The 20,353-nt window shown below is 39.8% G+C and overlaps 1 protein-coding gene across 3 annotated transcripts in view; it reads left to right on the top strand.

Annotated features, from left to right (window-relative positions):
• Positions 1-18,839, top strand: part of LOC144754798 (tyrosine-protein kinase STYK1-like) — a 317,694-nt gene extending 298,855 nt beyond the window's left edge. For all 3 annotated transcript variants that reach the window (XM_078643012.1, XM_078643014.1, XM_078643013.1), the window contains one exon: positions 18,352-18,839. In XM_078643012.1, the coding sequence (XP_078499138.1) occupies positions 18,352-18,559 (208 nt within the window). In that variant the 3' untranslated portion in view covers positions 18,560-18,839. The remainder of the gene's footprint in view (positions 1-18,351) is intronic.
• Positions 18,840-20,353: the final 1,514 nt, after the last annotated feature.

Below are 20,353 nucleotides of genomic sequence, written 5' to 3'. Positions count from 1 at the left end.
GGCGAGAACACTCATCCCGCATTACAGATCTAGCTTCCTTCTCCAATGGTTTCTTTATCCACATCCCAATAAACCCTACCACATGTGCTAGTGGCCATCAGTCTGCACTTCTTGAGTGCCTAATTAAATCCGGGCTGAACATATCAGCACCCTGAGGCTCCTTTACTAACCCCTTCTCCTTCCTTCTTTTATCTTCTTTATCATAATCTAGCGCCCCTTCTTCTGTATCCATGCTGTCAAAAACAAACTCATCAAAATATTCCACATCATGTTCATATGAATTATCTTCATCATCAGGAACTTCCTGAATCTCTTGTGTGCCACCAAGGACACCCTCTTTTGTGCTGCGCTGAGCACATTCTCTTTATGTGATGCCAAGAACACCTTTCTACAAGGCCCTGAACCTATCCTCCTCTCTCTCTAAATTCTTTCTTTTCATTTTCCTTTTTCCTATCATGCTAAAAGCATGACCAGCCTCCTCCTCCTCCAATGACCAAAATTCCTCATCTGAAACATCTTCCTTCCTTTTTCTCTTAAACACTGATCCCAAAACTTCCTTTACCGAAGATCTAACCTCCGCTACTAACATCTTCTTCACTAATTCATTGCTTGTCTCCTTCTCTATGAGTAACCCTTACTCACTCATAATCTATTCTAAAAACTGTACCTCTCTAAATTTAAACTTCCCTTTCCAAACGTTCATCAAGCCGTTTCACTTGCCTTTTTCTTCACTTAAATACTTCCTTTTTCTTTTTTTCCCCTTACATATCTGATACAGCACGCCTTAAACTAACTGCCTCCAACTGACACAGCTGCCCTGAAGCATCTCTAAGGCAACCACTGACTGGCAGAGTCTAGTTGCTTTTAAAAAATGTTTTTTTATTTCTTCACTCTCTCGTCGGCGCGAACAAAACACCTGCGTCACCTACCACGGTGCACACGTCTCTAAGGAGCCCACAAAAGTCCGCCTCAGATCTTCTCCTGCTACAAGTACATAGATGTGTATGTTTCATTGCCAATGTCTTACGTCACCTGCTCGGAAACTCAAGGCGTAATTTCTACGCAAACCTGTGCTCTGCAGAGCTCTGCCTCGCGCCCTCAGCGTTCTTCCTATGCCAACGGCGCACAGCAGACTCGCGCAAGGTAACAAACTCTCTAATTTAGTGTAAACATCTTTTTTGAAACCTTGAAAAATCTTTTAATACTTAATACTTCCACTTGTTCATACTCTCCCAGTATTCGCTCCATAAAAACAACATGAAAAACTTCCCCCTATCCCATACATTGGAAACTTACTTCCTAATTCAATACATATTAACTATTGTTAACCTTTATCTATATTTTTATATTTAAAAAAATACATACTAATGTAAATATATACACAAAAAGAATAACAGGAAGATAAACTAATGAAGTGCTAGCAGATACTTAACTGACTGGAGCAGCGAATACAAAAGGAAGATGGCTGCTGTGTTCTGGCTTATATGAACTGTGGTGATGTTCTCATTCTGGATTTTTGGGTGTGCTAAAAAATGCTTTAAAGTGCTGCAGTTTGGAGTGGCAATACAAGGTTGTGCATAATGCTAGCCTCCGGTCTTGACATGAAATTACACATGCCATATTTGAGTAGTATCTGCTTATTTACATAAACCCTTTTCTTGGACTCATTAGCACTGTCTCCATTTACCACCTGAGAATGAGTCAGTTTGCTAATCTGCAACTCAGATGCTGTTCCACCATGGTTTTTTTTCCAACAACTTGTGAGTGCAAGCGCTCATGGGTTTTCTCTCTACTTTTGCCATTTCCCCAAACTTTTTCTTGTGAGGTATTCAAGTAATTGATACACCCAGAGAGATTCAGGGACAGCTGGCACTTTCAGGAGAACTGCATGTTTGGTCAAAGCTTGACACCAGCATTGACTGAAGCAGAACTATCAGATCAGGAAGACATTAGGCTATCTGTAACAAGTGGTTCTGAAAATACTGGTTCAGCAGAGGAAAAAGCTGCTTTTCAACCATGATAACCAATCCTCCTTCAACACCCACCAAATCAGAGACCTTTGTTATTCAGCTACCACTTATCTAGCTCCACAAATGTATGGGGACAGGAAAAAATGTTGCTGATTTGGCGGACTCGACAGGCACACTGGGGAATTCCTGAACCATGTTTTATCTTCAGATCTGGTATGACCTGTGGTAAGTTCTTCCTGTTGACTCAGAGCAAACAGGTGTACTCAAAGCCTCAAATAAATGTGCCTTCAATCTCTGTTAACAGGCTGGCATATGTATAACTATGTCTAGACATAATGCAAATATGCAAATTGAAATGGTTTGCAACAATGGGCTGTAGCCAGAAACCTTGCACATTTACTTTAAAGGTAATTGTATGTTATATCATTCTGGCATCCCTCTACTTCTGTGGCTTTTGCTGCTTCCTGTTCTAGGGGTGGAAGTTGGGGGTAGGGCTCCTCATCATCACCAGGGTCATTACTTACTGATACTATAGGCATTCACTTCCTGAAGTCTATATCCTGCAACATGGCACATATGACTATGATTTTGCAGCAAGGAGTAAGATCATATTCTAGGATAGCCCCCTTCTTGCGCAGACAATGGAATCTGCCTTTCATCCTACCAAATGTCAGTTCTCTAATAGGTATAGTTTGCTTCTGAGCAGCATTATGTCAACTTTCTTTAGATGTCCATGGATTTAAGTATGGTGTAAGTTTCAGTAGGCTCAGGCCATAAGCACTATCACCTAAAGTGGGAAGCCATGCGTAAAAAACAAACTACTAAATAGCTTTACTAAATAGTGTACCTTTGTGTATCCTTATCAAGCAACCACCCCTCTTCAAGCTTCCTTCTCCCTAGCTGGTCATACGTTGCACTGTGACATAAGTCATAGGAGTTGTGTATGCTTCCTGGGCTGAAAAACAAGGTCAGTGATAAGGCATGTGGCATTGCATCCCACGTGTGTTTCCAGGGAGTACTGGCTGGCAATGAGATCTATAAAGGAGAGCAATACTGGAGGTGGGCATAGGTGGACATGGGTTCCATCCATAAATCTAATTTCATTTTGAAATGGTGCAGTAGCATACAATTGGACGTTAGTAGCCTGTAACTCACCTGGGGCATTTGGAAAATCTCAATTTGAATGTATTATTTCCAGATAGCATCAAAACCACAGACTGGGTCATGTGTGATATGCCCCACAATCTGCAGCTGTATGCTAGTATCTAGAAGATTCAAGGAGGTGTGAACTACATAAAACCTGAATGGCTGTAGCTAGAGCCTCCCCGTGTTTGGGGTATGTGCCTAAAACAGACAGCAGCTCATCAATCTGGTGTAAAATCACCAGCGTACTAAATCTACATTTAAAGTAAATAGCCTCCTCAGTTTGTTTAAAAAGGGTCACCCGCTGCCTGGCAATTCTCCTTTGTCTTCAACATCTCCTCTGCTCTGCTCCTGGGATGCACATCCTCCTGGCTATAGCATGAAGTGTTTCAATTGTGAAAGCTTGCTTAGAATTTTGGATGAGCATTTATGCTGTGTGCCTGCTTTCCCCCTTCTTCCACTTGATCATGAATTGACCATGTAATTTGCTATTTTAGCAAGTATTCACAATTAGTAGTTGTTTAGTACATGTAATTTGGGTGTCAACTGGAAATTGCAGTCACAAATTAAGTAATCCTTACATTTTCGTCTTGCTGTGCAATTTTTGAGAACCTTGATCTTGTGACTCTTGCTATATCACACGTGGTCCATTTGCAGTTGCCCCTCGTAAAAACTTTGTACATCAGGCCCTTTGTATCTGCTCATGGGCTTATTAATGAATACACACTTTCATAGATAATAGTTTGATCAAATCCACAGTGTGGGTCTTGAGTTTTATTGTAAAAAAAAAAAGGTTTTGGTTTTGTTAATCACCATATCAATATCCGTATTTTTGATTCTTTCTCTGCTCCATCATCAGGGTTATTCATGCATACAAAACTGTTGAGTAGATCTACTGAAAACCCCTGCTGTGCCTCAACACCTACACTGGTGGTGGAATATTGAATAACTCATCTGGTAGGATTCAGATGAAAATGGATGCAGAGTGAGAAAAAAACACTGACTGGACCTTACTTTCATAGTGGATCATCACAGGCTAGGGACATTATAGGGCAGTCTTGATACAGGTGGAATGGTTAGTCACTGACCGGCTGCAGGACAAACAGGAGACCACTGCTAAATATAAACCAGAGCAACCTACATAAATGTATGAGCAGGGTAAGCGTACCAATTTCAGCAGAGGCGTGTGCAATGACAAGCACTTGGCAGACCAGTATACCAGATGGGATTTAGAGGACATAACCGCAAACCAAACCACCATGAGCTGAGATGAGAGATACCTAAGGGTATCAAGCACAACCAAACATACACAATGAGAAGTGTCTACCTAATTAGAAAGAACCGAGAACAGAAAAAACAACAAATGTGAGGGACAAGCAAACTGGTATGAACTGAGACCCAAATCAACCAATGATTGGTTGCCAAGACACATTCTCCATGTTAAAGTTGCCGTATGTATTATCACTACCCGAGTGCCCCGGAAGTGTATCGTAAACTAAGAAATGAATATCTCTTGGTTTTAGTCAGTTAGGGATCTAGTTTCACTCTCTTTTTAGTTTCCCCTGTCTTGTTCTCCACAATCTCCAATCCTGGCTAGTCCTATGCCCAATTCCCTGACTACTCTGGGCATTAATCCTGACAAACATATTTAATCACCAATTACATTTTCATGGTTATTTCCTTAATCCATTGACTGCAATATTACTGCTAGAATAAATAACTTTCAAAATGTTTCCCATAGGTACCATACATCATTATCCAATATACAGTCACACTTTGTTTACTATCGTCTAATCCAGAATTTCCCAAATTGTGAGTTGTGGTCGCAAGACTATTTTTGGTGGGTCGGAAAAGTCTGAGGAATAAATAAAGATGTTTATAAATTCTGTTTTTATCTTGTCACATTTGTTGGTGTTTCAAAGACAGATGTAAAATGTCAGGTAGCTTACTCTTTTTAACATGGGGATTGGTCTTTCATTTTCCTTTTATGACTGCACAGTGAGAGGAACTTTTAAAGTGAATTATGTGACTATCATGCTGGAGTACAGAGAGAGTGAAAGGAAAGGCTGTAAGATGTTGTTTTCTTCACAACACACAACAAAATGTCTGCAAAAGAACAGAATGCATTCAGCAGTCAGGAAAGCAAACATTATTTTTGTAATTCTGAAGTATGCTGGAATCAGAGATTTTAATGGGATCAAAAATCAAGACACTTTACTTGGTGATGCACAAATTAAACATATTCAGAGAAGCTCAATGTCTACACAATATAATTTGTGTGGTATATAATTTTATCAGTAAAACTGTATGTTTGCGCAAATTTCACAGCTATTTCAATTGAAATATGCTCTCTGTAAATGACAATGCGCTACAACACAATGCCTGATTTAATTTCAGAAATAGCCCAGCCTCATGTCCATCAAAACAAAGCATCGTGAAGGCCCGAGGCGGTTGCTGATGCAATGTGATTTATGCCCAGTATATCAAAGTGAAGAAATTCAATGAAGCGCGGGAAAACAGTAGGAGTACCTATGACTCACTTAACCTAGTATCAGTTGTAGTGGCCTTTACTTCCGAGTGACCCAGCTGGTAACTGCCTCTATAGTGCTAGACTCTGCTTGTAGAAGTCCATAGAGATAGGCCAAACAAGGTTCTATCACGGCGGCGAGCTTGATAGAAAGAAATGGCAAAGCAAATGAACACAATTCCAGATGGGGCAGTTCCTGGAGATTAAAACCCCATTAAGGTGGCAATAGGAGGTGCTGTCTTTTACAGAAATCATTAACCTTCTCACCGAATTTGACAACCAGGCACCCGCTTCAAACAATGTAACAAGCAACAACTATTCAGGTCACGATATAGCACTTAGTTCACCCTCCATAGCAGATGAAGACACAATTGTAGACCCCAGCAAAACCATCGAGTTTGTGGCCTCCTCAGCCACCAATGGCATTGTTACAACCAACTTTGAAAATGTACCTGATGTGTGCGAGGTCAGCAAAGAATTGAGTACAAAGAAAAGCGATTACACAAAGTCACATATTCGAAATACCCTAAAGGAAAGTATAAATGTGACTTGTGTGGAGACATATTGGGAACTTTTAAAGAACTAAGAAAACATGTCTCTAACAAGCATAAAGGCTTCTATCTCAAAACCTATTGCTCAAAATTTGACAAAGAAGCTGAATACCACAATATTGCATGGCATTATGTCAAATGTAAAGGAAGACCTCAAAAAGGAGAGCTGCAATTTCTGTGCAGCTTCTGTGACCTCAGATTCAGAAGAAAGATTGGAGTTTCACAACATTCTAGGCATGCGCATCCAAGAGCACAAAATGAGACAACCAGCAGCTCTAGCAAGCAGCAAACCATCAAAATTATGGTCACAGGATGACATACTGTTTTTAGCAGAATTGGAAAAAGTGTTTGAGAACAAGAGAAATATTAATGCGCTGATCGTTCCGCATTTTGACAATAAAACAGAAAACAAATTGCAGAAAAAAAAGAGATAGAAGAGATAAGGGCAAAAAATCAGCAAAGGATGTACTGCAAGCATCCAATGTCTCTGAGAATGACTCTTGCGATGAACCAGAGGTTTCAGTGGAAGTAACAACGGAAAGGCGCAGAGACTCTATCAATCGAAAATGTGCGCCAAAAATCAAAAACTTTGATGAGCTGGAAGATAGAAGTTGAAAAGTACACCAAAAACGTAAAGCAACACAATGCTGGTGTGGATCTGATGGATGAGATAGTGACTTATATCTCAGAAAACACCACTGATATAAGTCCTGTACCAGCAAATCGTAGCGAACCAGCAAACTATCTCAATAATGAGCCTATGGACATTGCTCAAGATGAGCACCAGAACGCCTCAGTAGAAAACAAGATACCAAAGAAAGACAAGAAAAATGGAAAGCGCAATTGGACACACAAGAACAACTATGCAAAAGGTAAGGGCAGCTATAAAAAATACTAGGCAAAGACAAAAAGAAAATTGCCAGGATAATCACTGATGGGGCAGAAGATGCCACTTGCTAAATCAGTGCTGATGAAATCTTCTAATATTACAAAGACATAATTGAAAAAGAAAACAAGAAAAACCCTACATTCATCCCGATTTACCGGATACCAGATGAATGGGAAATTGCCAGATTGTGTAAAGAAATTACACTGTTCGAAATAACTAATGCCTTCGATGACTCAGATTTAAAGAAAGCAGTGGAGCCTGATAAGATTGGCCTGAATGACTTCAATAACGTGAATAACAAGCAACCAAGACCGCTACCCAGATTCTTATCATCTTGGTTATTGATGAGAAGAGTACCAGAACGTATTAAAAAGAACCGGCCGATATTGATACCTAAGAATGTACCAATTAACAAACTTTAAAAAATCAGTAATTGGCTACCAATTACCATCGATACTGCATTCATCAAGTTATTCACAAAAATACTAACTAAAAGACTCTCATTTTTTGTTGAATTGAATATGAGACAAAAAGGCTTCATGAAGGTGAGAGGTTGTCTAAAAGATCTGACTCTCTTGCAAAATATCATAAAAGGGGCATGAAAGAACAGAAACTCATTAGCAGTAGTGTTCATAGATATCTCAAAAGCCTTTGACTCTGTCAGCCGTGGTCACATTTTACAGAGTCTTGCAAGGCACAGAGTTCCATCATACATCAGAGACATAATAAAAGACTATTACGCTGACTCAACAACATTTTTCGAGGAAAAGAACAACAAAGCAACTCCTAAAACAAGAATGAAATCTGAGGTTAAACAAGGTGACTCTTTATCCCAACTACTATTTAACATTGCCATGGATCCTCTGATCGTTGATCTTCAGAAAGACAGCAACGGCTTCACATTCAGATCTGATGGTCTCATTGAGCAAATCAACGCTCTAGCTTTTGCTGATGACATCGCAGTACTCAGCAACACCTGGGAAGGAATGAGTACAAATCTGAAAATCATTGAAAAATTCAGTAAAACAACAGGATTAAAACGTAATGTGAAAAAGACATATGGACTTTATATAAGTCACCATAAAGATAAAATCCTGATTAACAACTGTAAACCATGCCAATTTGAAAAACAAAACATTGAAACCATTCATCCAGGAGCAAGTGAGAGATACCTCAGATTGAACTATGATCCACACACCAGCCACACAAGCAACAGCAAAATTAACGAGGTTCTTGTTAATTGGGCTCAAAAACTTGATAATCTACCACTTAAGCCCACACAGAAAATAGAAATTCTGTGTCAGTACTTGATCCCCAAAGTGTCATTTAAATTAGAAATGACAGGAACAGAAGCTAAAACTTTAAACATATTGGATCAAACAATAAAAAAGTATGTCAAACATTTTCTACACCTACCTGCATACACACGTGATGGTTTCCTCTATTCTAAAAGATCCTTTGAGGGGCTCAGTATCCTAAAACTAAGTACAACAATTGGTCTAAACAAAGTCAGTAGTCTATTATATCTCAGGGCAGCTCCAGATCTCTACATAGCTCATTCATGTATGCAGGAGAAGTAATCAATGAAAAAATTGATAACATCATCAAAACACACAAACTCAACATTTAAGACAGTAGGTTTCTTAGTTATCATTTGAATTTGTTAGCAACATATGATTGGAGAAAAGAAGAATTCGAGAAATGGGCAAATCTCCTTGTCCAAGGCGATGGTATAAAATACTTAGCAAGTAATCCATCCTCAGATTTCTGGATCAGCAAGCATAACAAAATGAAAGAAAATCAGTACATAGCTGCGCTGATGTTGAGAGCAGATGTCTTGTATACTAGAGAAACCATCACTAGGGGATGAAATCGTACATTTGCTACATGTAGGTACTGCAAAGATGTTTGCAAAACAATTTCACATATTTCAGGTTCATGTCCCAAAACCAAGGACATAAGAATAAAAAGACATAACAACATTTTGGAATTGCTCATTCATAGAGCAAAAGGGTGTGGGTGGATGGCATATAGGGAACCTCATGTTAAGAATAATCAAGGTGAACTACGAAAACCAGATGTAGTGTTTACCGAAAATGATACAGCTGTAGTGATTGAGGTTTTAATTTGTTATGAAAACTCACAAAATACCTTTATTAGAGTAAAGTTAAATATTATCAGGATCTGTCCCAGCAAATCAAAGATTTTACCAACTGTAACACTGTAAAACTTTATGGCTTTATTGTTGGATGCCGTGGTATTTGACCTCAATGTAATGATGTTGCTCTGGCTGATCTAGGTCTGTAAATGCCATTACCATTCAAGAAAAATATTTGCCAGACTACTTTAATGGGCACTCTTAAAATGTGCTAAGTAGTCATGGACAATTAAATATCAAGCTTATGCTGAGATGTACACTATCTTGCAGCACACATGTCACCCTTATAAAAACATATTGTTTTAAAATGTTGATTCCTTAATATGTAAATGTGGTTAAACAGTTACATAATAGTTTATAGTTGACACAAGAATTAGTATAGATGTGAATTTTCTAGAATTTTTATAGATGGGCATTTTCTAGTTAGATGTGCAAGTAATGATGTGTAGTTTTATAGATGTGTGCATATAACAATTTAGATACAAATGTGTACATCATTATTATCTAAATTAAATAAATCAAGAATAGGTCTCAAATAATTACATACACATAATCACTACATACCACACATTGATTATTGAGGTCCTGCTAATCATACTTTAATTTCTAAGGACTGTTCATAGACAATTTTCAATTGTTGGAATTGTGCTGGAGGGTGTACTGTCTCTGGCCTATACATGATCCCAGTTCCAATGAGGACAGTTTTAAGTCTGGCTGTACTCTGGAGCGAACGAATGTTGTATTGTTGGAAGCAAAACTGATTTGACGTTGATGGGCAGCATAATAACCCAGAATGAGCCATCACATGGCGGAAAAGAAATAGCCAAATGCCTCATCATCTAATTAGTGACACTCATGAATGGATGAATGAGATTCCCACTGTCCCTACCTACTATCTAGCGAAACCACATCCAAGGGAATAGGCTTGAAAGAATCAGCATGGAAAGAAGTCCAGTTAAACTTGACTCTAGTATGGCACTGTGAAGAGACATGAGAGGTGTAGGATAAGTGGGAGGCCCTTGGGCCGCCGGTGAAATACCACTACTCTTATTAATTTTTCACGTACCCGGTGAGGGGGGGCGAGCCCCTTGGGATTCTCGCTTCTGGCTCCAAGTGCCCGGCGCCCGCCGGGGGGTGACCTGCTTCGGGGACAGTGGCAGATGGGGTGTTTGACTGGGGCGGTACACCTGTCAAACAATAATGCAGGTGTCCTAAGGCGAGCTCAGGGAGGACCGAAACCTCCAGTGGAGCAGAAGGGTAAAAGCTCGCTTGATCTCGATTTTCAGTATGAAGCTCTGCCCCTTGGCCACACCTCCCCTCAATGGGACCTTATAAAACTCCACAGAAGGATAGATGCAAAGGGTGAGCTTTGGTCAGCTAGCTACTGCAATGTTGTCCCCGAAGCACCGAATGCAGTACATGGTTAGCGGAATAGTGATCTTTTCATTCAGCCATGACAACATCTCTGTAGAAGGAGGACACCACTTGATTGCAGTCAGTTCCATGAAGTGCTGCTGCTGAGAAAACATTGCTATTAGGTACTGTGCTAGACTCTGACATTTTGAAGTAACGCATAGGTTTCTCTTCAGAATCACCAGTAAAACTATGACTTTACATGGTTTAAGTAAACTCACCACCATGTTGCCTTTGATCCACAAAACCCAATCCTTTGACTACACATACACTACCATGTTTCCCCTTAAATTCTTTTGCTCGCTATATGTCAGACCTTTTCCACTTGAACAGGGGCCTAGTGAACCCTCCTCTTTACCAGCTACAACAAGGGTTCTTTATGGGCCTCTCCAGTCTGCAGCTCTGCAGGCAAAAGCTCATAGTTAACACTGTAATACAGAGTCAATAGAAGAGCAGCAGAATCAGGAAAAACAACTCCTGGGTGGATAGAACAGGGAAAGGAAGAAGGAATATGGGAAGGAAGGGGGAAGTATGGGTGAATGAGCAGGTGGATGAATAAGTATGTGTTTGTACAAGTAGATGAAAGAATGAGTGAATGATAGCTGTCTGGAAATGGGAAAGGATGGCAAAGTAAAGGGTTGGATGGATAGTGGATTGACAGGTGAAAGGATGGCAGAGTAAATGGATGGACTGATGCTTGGATGGCTGGGTGGGTGATCGGATGGGTGAATGGATGGGTGTCTAAGTGAATAAACGATGGATAGCAGATTTTATGCATTGATGGATGAATGGCAGAGTGGATGGATGGATGGAAGAGTTGATGAATGGATGATGAATGGATAGATGGATGAATAGACAAGTGGATGGATGGCAGAGTGAATGTATGCATGGCAGAATGGAGGAATGTATGGCAGAATTGATGGATGGCAGAGTGGATTGGTGCATGGCAGAGTGGATGGCAGCAGAGTGGATGGACTGATGGACAAATGGCAGATTGGATGGGTGTTGGAATGGATGGATGAAAGAGTTGACAATGGATGGGTGGATGGATGGCTGAAGGGTGGATGAAGGATGGATGGCATAATTGATGGTAGAGTGAATGGGTGGATGGCAGAATAGGTGGAAGGATGGCAAAGTGGATAAATGGATGGATAACAGAGTGGATGGATGAACTGATGATAGATGGAAGAGTGTATGGATAGAAGGATGGATGGATGGAAGAATGGGTAGATGGATGGATGGAATGGAAACGACTGAATGAGGAAATAATGAATGGATGACAGAATGTAAAGGTGAAATAGTGGATAGTAGTAGGTAGATGGAAGGATGAAATAATGAATAGATAGATGCATGGATGGAAGAGACAAGGAGGCTTTTCTAGGGAGAGTTTGGCTCATTTGCTTTGTTTGTTTGGTGACATCAGTGCTTTAATTCAAAGTGGGGGCTATTTTAATTTTCTGGCTGTGCCCTTGCTCTGGAATGCCATACCATCTGCCATTCATGCCTCAAACACGCTCCAGGTCTTCAAAGGTACATTGAAAGAACATCTGTTACAATAACAAATACTACATCTGTATAAAGTATAACATTTAAAACCAAGAAATGTGATTAGTTAGACATGATTTTTAGTGCCTTCATACTACATGGTCTCATTACCAGATACATACATAGATATTGGCTAATTTTACCAAAATCAATCTGTTAGTTTCACTATATATGTAAATAATTCAAACTTCCTTGATGTATGTACCATCACAAATGCTATGTGTAACATTTGAGGCCAAGTGGCTAGAGATGCTGACATTGGAACTGGGGAACCAGGTTCGAATCCAGGCCTCTGCTCAATATCTGGCGACTCTGGGCAAATTACTTAATCTCCCCCTTGCCTGAAAAAATTTGTAACCTCTGATTCATTTGTAAAACACTCAGATGCCCTTGGGCCAAGTTTGCACTATAAAAAACTGCAAAACATGTTATGCCATTACCATTAGTACCATTGGAGCACTAATCCAGAGGTGAGTATAATTCCAAGGTTGCACTCAGTGTGCCAAAATTCAGCATCTTCACGCCAGGACAAGTGGTATAGCAGGGGTAGGCACCAGCATGTCTTGGACTCGCCCAAATGCTAGAAATGAAAAAAAATTATTCTGGCACAATTATTACACTAGCATTGAAAATAAGCATGGCATGGATTCCCGCAGTATGGCATGTTCTAGCACCATTATGCTAAGGTCAGCCTTGCCCCATGGTAGGCACCATTGAGCCATGAATGTCCACAATTCACCAGAAAACACCATCATTATGCCAGGACCATCCATATACAGATGTTGGCATCATCATGTGATGAATGCCCACTATGTGCCACAAATTGACACAGTATGCAAGAGCCAGCATTTTTTCAGTAGTGGGTATCTTCATGCTATTGAAGTACACGGTTGGTCATGAGTCACTGTCATTATGCCAGGGTCAGCCATATATTGAAATGGGCACTATCATTGATGTTTGTAATATGCCAGCATTTACCATTAATATGCCTAGGCAAGCATTATCCATGGGGATGTCCCTAGTATGCCATTAAGAAGCACAGTGTTGTCAGGGCCTTCATTATTGCTACAGTGGGCACTGTCATGCAGTGACTACAGACACTATGTCAGAACTTACCACTATTATTCCAGGGCAAGCATTATACTGTAGTTGGATATCATGAGGCAATGAATATGCATAGCATACGAATAGTTACCTCCAACATTCCAGGGCGGGCACTATTCCAGGGTTTGGCATCAGCATGAATACCTACATTATTCATCATTGCAAGGTCTGCAGTGTAATAATCGTGGCTTGGATTCCCACAGTATGCCAGGAATTACTACCATTATTCCATCAACAGAATTGTATCAGGGGTGTGTGTCAATGCTCATAATGTGCCAATAATTACAGATGTTTCATCAGTGTCAATATTTTCCATGGTCATGACCAACATACGCTAGATAGCCATAAAATGTCAGGAATTACCACCATTAAGAAAATGCTAGGATTTTACCATGGGAGGGCACTATCTGGGCACCAACAATATTACAAGAATTATGTCCATTATGCCACAGCCAGCATTATATGATGCGTGAATAGGCACAACACATATCCATAAACGCACACATGCACATACTTACACATGGGCTGACCCACATGCACGCACCCATACACACACACACACACAGCATTCACTTCTTTAGAAAAAAAATATATTTACTTCCTGGGACCAGTTTCATGCATCATGCTCCAGCTGACATACCTCTCCCTCACAATCTTTGGCACTGGGTATCGGTTCGATTGTGCTTCAGTCCTTATGTTACCTACACAGTGTGAGTGACAGTGCAAGGATTGAGTGAAGGCCCTGCACTGTAAATCACTCTTTAAATGTGATGAGGTGTTTGCTATTAGTGAAAGATAAAATTACTTCCTATAGCTAAAAATGTATGTTTAATATAAGTGCAGTATATAGGGGTAAGATTAAAAAGTGAGGTTGTGATGTTGTTCGGACGTTTAAATTGTCCTTAGCATCACTTGTATATGGTCAACATGTTTCAGCCTCAATCGGCCAAAAGGGCCCAAGCCTTCGTCAGGACCTACTTCAGAGATCGACAGATCCCTTGTTGTGATGTGTAAGTATCTGCTTATGTGTCTTCACACTGATAATTGTATTGTAAATAGCAGCTTACATTGAGCCTGTAATTTGTTGAAGAGAAGTGCATAGTTAAGAGACCATTCATATCTTATTTTCTTTTTTGCATGATATACAATTTCAAATAACAAACGTAAGTTTGCATGAGATTTCATCTCGGATTAGTCGATTTGTAAGTGTATATTTAACCATATATTTTAAGGAGAATAGTGGTTAAAAATCCTGTTGGGATTGACAAATTACACATAAAAAAGGATGGGGTGAAGAAGGAAGGAGGCGACAGGTTCCTTATCTACTTACTACCCACCTGGTGAAATTATTTATACATTCGGCAAGAAGAATAAGTATATATTTGTGGCTTTACAGTCATATTTAGGTTATACAGAGCGTAAAACTGTATATTATCTTTTTGTTTCCCTCTATCCGCTTCATAGGTAATGTGTGAGGATAGGGTGTTGGGAGTCTTTGAAAACGTATAAAATAGCATATGCCATATTCTGCACAGTGTCTAAGATCAGTCATCTTGTGGGACATATTTTGTAGCCACTTCTCTCTAACAAATCTGAGTTTCCGGTATCAGGAAACTAAACAAACTGTGCATGCGTGATGGGAAGAACTTGGACCACTGGACCATTATGCATGAACAGTTTCCTGTTTTTCCCCATAAAATTCCTGGAGTCTGGAGAAGAACCATAGAGACAACATTGCACTCCACCATACTTTTTAAATAATAGTGGGAAAAGAGATGGGGTAGAATCCGAATGCCATAATGAGTGAGCAACCTAAGCCAATAGTAAGTGAATGTAGTAGCTTCCAACCTGCTACTGAAAGGCAATGGTAAAGAAAATATTCCATTGCCCTTTTTAAAAAAAAATATATATATTTTTATTTAAACAAACAGCAGACCCTATGCCATTGTGCAATTAATCCCATATTACAAGGCTTATTCAGCAGTACATTGATCAATAGTTGCAAGCAATATACACATTTACACATTCGGCGCATTTCCTCTGTTCCTCCGCAATTCCAATTATACTATCGGGGATACACATATCTCCCCCCTGTACCGGTTCCATTTGGACCACTTCCTGTCCCATTTCTTTGGACACCCTGGTGCAATAAACACCTCTTTCTCCGCTATCACACATTTATCAAGCTCCTTCCTCCATACTGCTACTGCAGGGGGCCCCACTCCCCCCCATCCCCTAGCAATTTCTCTCTTAAATAATGTGAAGCCCAGCGTTGCGAACGGTCTTTCTGTCTCCTTAAGGTCCGTCGCCTCCCATATATTTAATAGGCCCAGTCGGGGCGTCAGGGCAATTGTCTGTTCAAGGGCAGATTGCATGTGTGTTGTAATTCTGTCCCACCCACTTTGTACCATCGGACATTCCTAAATCTTATGGTAAAAACTAGCCGACTGCGTACAGCCTTTGAAACACAAATCGTCTGGCCGAGACCCAATCTTTGCTAGGGTAATCCCAGTCAGATAGGAGTGGTGTATAATTCGGAGTTGAATGAGTCGCTATCGTAGTGTAATGGCAGCCTCTCTAGGGGACATTAACGCTTGTATCCAATGCCTCCTGTTCAACCTCTCCAAAATCTCTTTCCCATTTCTCCTTAAGCTGTGCAAAGGAGTCTGGCATGTTATTGCTAAGCTTCCTATATGTGAGGGAGATCGCCTTGGTGCACTCCATTGCCCTTTTTGACCTTTAAACAATACCTACTTTTTTAATACCTTGGAATCTGGTTAGAGCAAAGGTTGTATGACACCCAGTTCATAAAAATAAAAGAGCATCTATGTCAAGATTAGCCAATGATCTCCTGCTTTTTAATAGCAGGTTAAGGAGTCTATCTTTGCGCCCACTTTTGAGAGTCTACCATGCCAAGATTATATATCTAATAATATAATGATGTAAAGTCAGGTCCCTCTCTTGGAAGAAAGAATTATAACTAATGAAAGGGAAAGTCTAGTGCTGTGTGTTTGGATTCAGATGAACTACTTCAATAGAGGTTATTAGGGCAGAATTCAAAATAGCACCAAGCTGGTCAAGGGCACATCGACAAGTTTTAAACTGCTTTATCTCAGTCTGGCATGCCGGCACATAGTTATAAAAATCATGAATCAAAATGTATCTGATTAAATGGAAAGTAAGGCCATTTGGCATTTATGTAAGACTCTGCCAAGAATGGCTGAATATCAATGCCATCGATCTGGACTTGCCCGCTTCCGTATGACCTCAATGCCACAGTATCAAAACTCGTCTTATGCGCTCTCTGAGAAAATACATTAATTAGGATTTTCAAAATAAATATTGCTCTGTCATTGCTTTTCTGATCTCACCAGTCGTAAACTCTTTCGGGCACATGCATCAACGATAATTGCATTCGCAAACGGTGCGAATCCCAATTTTTGGCCGTTTGCGAATGCAATTATCAAAATTAGAATGCATCATGTATTTCGCAATTTTAGGAATCGCAATCATGTTGCGGTTTCTAAAATTGCGATTGCATTTAAGAAATCGCAATTTTAGATTTCTTAAATGCAATTCATGATCATTTTTAAATTGCGAATTAGCCATTTGGAAGCGGTAAATTAGCATGAGGTTGAACCTCATGCTAATTTACCGAAAACCTTCCAACCTGCACAAAAATGCATTTTTGAAAGTTGCATTTTACACACACACATGTCCTTGGGACATGTGTGTGTGTGTAAATTGCACTTAAGTTTAATTTCAGGGGTGCAGGGAGGGGTTCTTTGGACGCCCCCGGCACCCTTGAAATTGCATTTTCAATTTGCGATTCGCAAATTGAAAATCGCAAATTGTAAATGCCTTCTCATTTATTCCTATGGGCCTCTTGGCCCATACGAATCAATGGGAAGGGTTTTCCTTAATTGCGATTCGCAATATGTGAATCGCAATTAACGAAAAATACCGAATCGCAAAAAAAATTGCGATTTTTTTCATGCATTGCCGTTTGCGATTTCTAAATTGCGATTCCTTAATTTTCGCAATTTAGGAATCGCAAACGGAACCGTTGATGCATGTGGCCGTTGATGCTTGTGTGCTTTGGACATATTCGCACTTTTGATTTAGCAGGAAAACGGTGGGGAGTTCATCAGGGTAGTTTTATATGCCGCTTTTTTTAATTAGTAGCGGAATGCTTGTTGCACCTAATGTTTTAATTTAAAAGTATGGAAGCGCCAAGGAAAAAGCAATTGTCTAAATTTGAAGCCAGTTTCACAATCGAAAATGAAGTCAGACTTACATAGCGGTTTCTGAAACGAGATCGAATGTCTATTTGTAAATCTGTAGGCACTTTTTTAATTGACTTCAACGATTTGTGTTGGTACATTTGGTATGTTGTATGTATTTTAATGATTTGTATAGATAAGTGTAGTTTGCTGTATTCATGTTTCGTTTTTGTAATTATACTCATTGATATGGTTTATTTTAAAACTTAAACAATTTTTCCACTGCTCATTTCCTCAGTCAAGCCCATTTTGGCGGATAAAGTCAAACATTCCATAGAATTCCATGGACTGCTCTGTGTTTAAAATGTGACTCCCATCTTAGAAGTCTTTGAACCATTCTTAGCTTTTCATGTTAACTTTTATTCCCCTTTGACATCCCCTCCAGCCCCTTCTCCTTTTTTCTGCTTAAATCTGGGCCAATTAGCTGTTCTGACCTTACTTTATTCTCAAAATTGTAATGTCTAAGGCAGGGGGATTCCAGGCAACCTCCCAGCTAGCAACTGACTCCTCCTGTTATCCGCGTTCTGGAAGTCATTTACACCCACATTTTTTGTGTAGGGCAGTATTTAGACTTCCAACAAAGTTAATTGACCCTCACTATTCTAGCCTTATATTTCATAACTTTAATTCCCAAAAATTTAGCTGCAGCTCTGACCTTATGGGTAGACTTTCTCCAAGCTTCTCCAGTTCTTTCTCACACCAAGCGTTTGAACTTTAGGAGAAAGGCATACTTGACAGTGTTGCTTTTCTGTACCCCTTTGACCACAGGTTTGATGTCATGAGTAGCTGCTGGCAGTGGAAATCTCGAAAGAGGCCAAGGTTTGCTGAGCTGATTGAAGTGCTGGATTCCTACAGAATTCACGCTGAGGACAAGAAACCGCTGACCGCCATACACACCATGGACCTCAGTTGCTATGGGCTTATTGCGGGTCTCGACTCGCGACGAGATGCAACATCACAAGTTTGCACCTTGTGATCAGCAGACTAGAAACTTGCCTATCAAAGCAAAAATACACTTTTCATACAGAGGATTTGAATAAGAACAAGCAACTCTCTGCATTGAGTCCTCACCTTAAGCAGATGAAATAGGAAAATTGCAAGATGTCAACTGAACGTCAAGATCTGTTGAGGAGTGTCTTTTACCTGAGGAGTGCTTTCTAGACATTTAGTATTAAAATATTTCACTCCTTCCAGCCTTCGATGTGATGATTTCTTCTGGCCATTTTTAAAAATATTAAATACTGCTAATCCACACATCTTAGTTTCCAAATGCACCTTCTTTTTAAAAGAATATCTATGTGATACACACATAACTATGGGTGTGATAAATCGTGAAATTTAATGAAATGCCATGAACCTTTTGCAAAATAATTCTTTCACAGACAACTGATACCTTACATGAATTTTCTATGCTTGAGCGCACGTTGTCAGATACTGACAGGAGACTAGTTCGAGCAGAAAACATCTCTTGGTGTATAATTTTCTACATGAGCCAGTTTCTCGCGTGCAAAATTGTGTAAAGAGAAATAACGTAAAATGTGGAAATTAAGCATATTTTGCATCCCTAATTTAGATTTCGCACATACCTATGCATACTGCACCCATTTTGGTGACATGTTCCAAAATAGCACCTTGGATTATAAATTACATTTCTAAAGGTAACAAATAGATCAATAATTTCATAGATCTCATCAATTTTTTGAGAGTGATTATTAATGGTTTAGTTATAAAGCATGGTGTTCTACTAGGAATTTGTTTTAATCCATGCGCAGATTCAAATGTAGTAATCTTGGACGTGAATAGATAGTGAGCATGAGCCCTAACTAAAGGTGACATGGTTGTAGTTTACAGGCCGTTCTCGCCAGTTCCTTTGTCAAAGTGCAGCTCCACTTTTTTAAATATGTTTAAAATGTATTGCAATTGTAAATATGTTAAATATAATGTAACTGTGTAATTCAGATTTGTAGATACCCAAAGCGCCTAGATACCCCCAGGGGTGACAGTATTGCGCTTTGCAAATGGTGTTTGATTGATTGATGACGACATGTTCAGCATCCCATCGCATCTTAGCTACATTTGCACTATACATACCAACGCATACATACTTGCAAGAGATTGAATCCTGTCTTTCGCTGCAGTAAATCTCCAACAGTTTTTAGAATAGGAATGAATCTGAAAAAGTTAGCAAATATTTTTCCCAAACTGTCCTGGCCACCCTTGAACCTTCTCTAGCCTCCAAATTAGAACAAGCATTTGCAACGCAATAGGTCTCGCATTTTCGGGAGTTTAAGCTACTGGCATTGTGCATGACAATTCCTTTTATTTATATGTTTTGATAATTGACACATAAATAAAAGACATTGTGATGTGCAATGCCAATAGCTCAAATTCGTGTAAATGTGAGCCCTATTGCATTGCAAAGAAGCGGCCACCACTGTCCCAGGCTGCTTGGAAAGTGAAAGTGCGCATGGCACGCTGAATGTTGCAGGAAAGCATGTCGTGCCTGCAGTAGGAGAAACTACTTAAAGAAAATAATGCTTACAGACTAAAAAAGACTCCTGTGTAACAACCGAAGTAAAAGGGCCAGTCCTCATGGGAGGTTACCTATGAAGACAAGGCGGTACAAAGGAGGGACTAACAAGCTCATTATCGAATCAGAAGCCAGCATTTACGAAGGACAACAACACAAGCCAATGACAAATATAGGCGGAGAGGGGGCGGGTCTTCTATTTTATACTCCAATACAGCATGGCTCGCCAAGCAGCGCATG

Source organism: Lissotriton helveticus, chromosome 5_1 (assembly GCF_964261635.1).
Source record: "Lissotriton helveticus chromosome 5_1, aLisHel1.1, whole genome shotgun sequence".
Taxonomy (NCBI): domain Eukaryota; kingdom Metazoa; phylum Chordata; class Amphibia; order Caudata; family Salamandridae; genus Lissotriton; species Lissotriton helveticus.
Note: the sequence above shows the minus strand (reverse complement) of the source record. Positions and strands in the feature narration are given on the sequence as shown.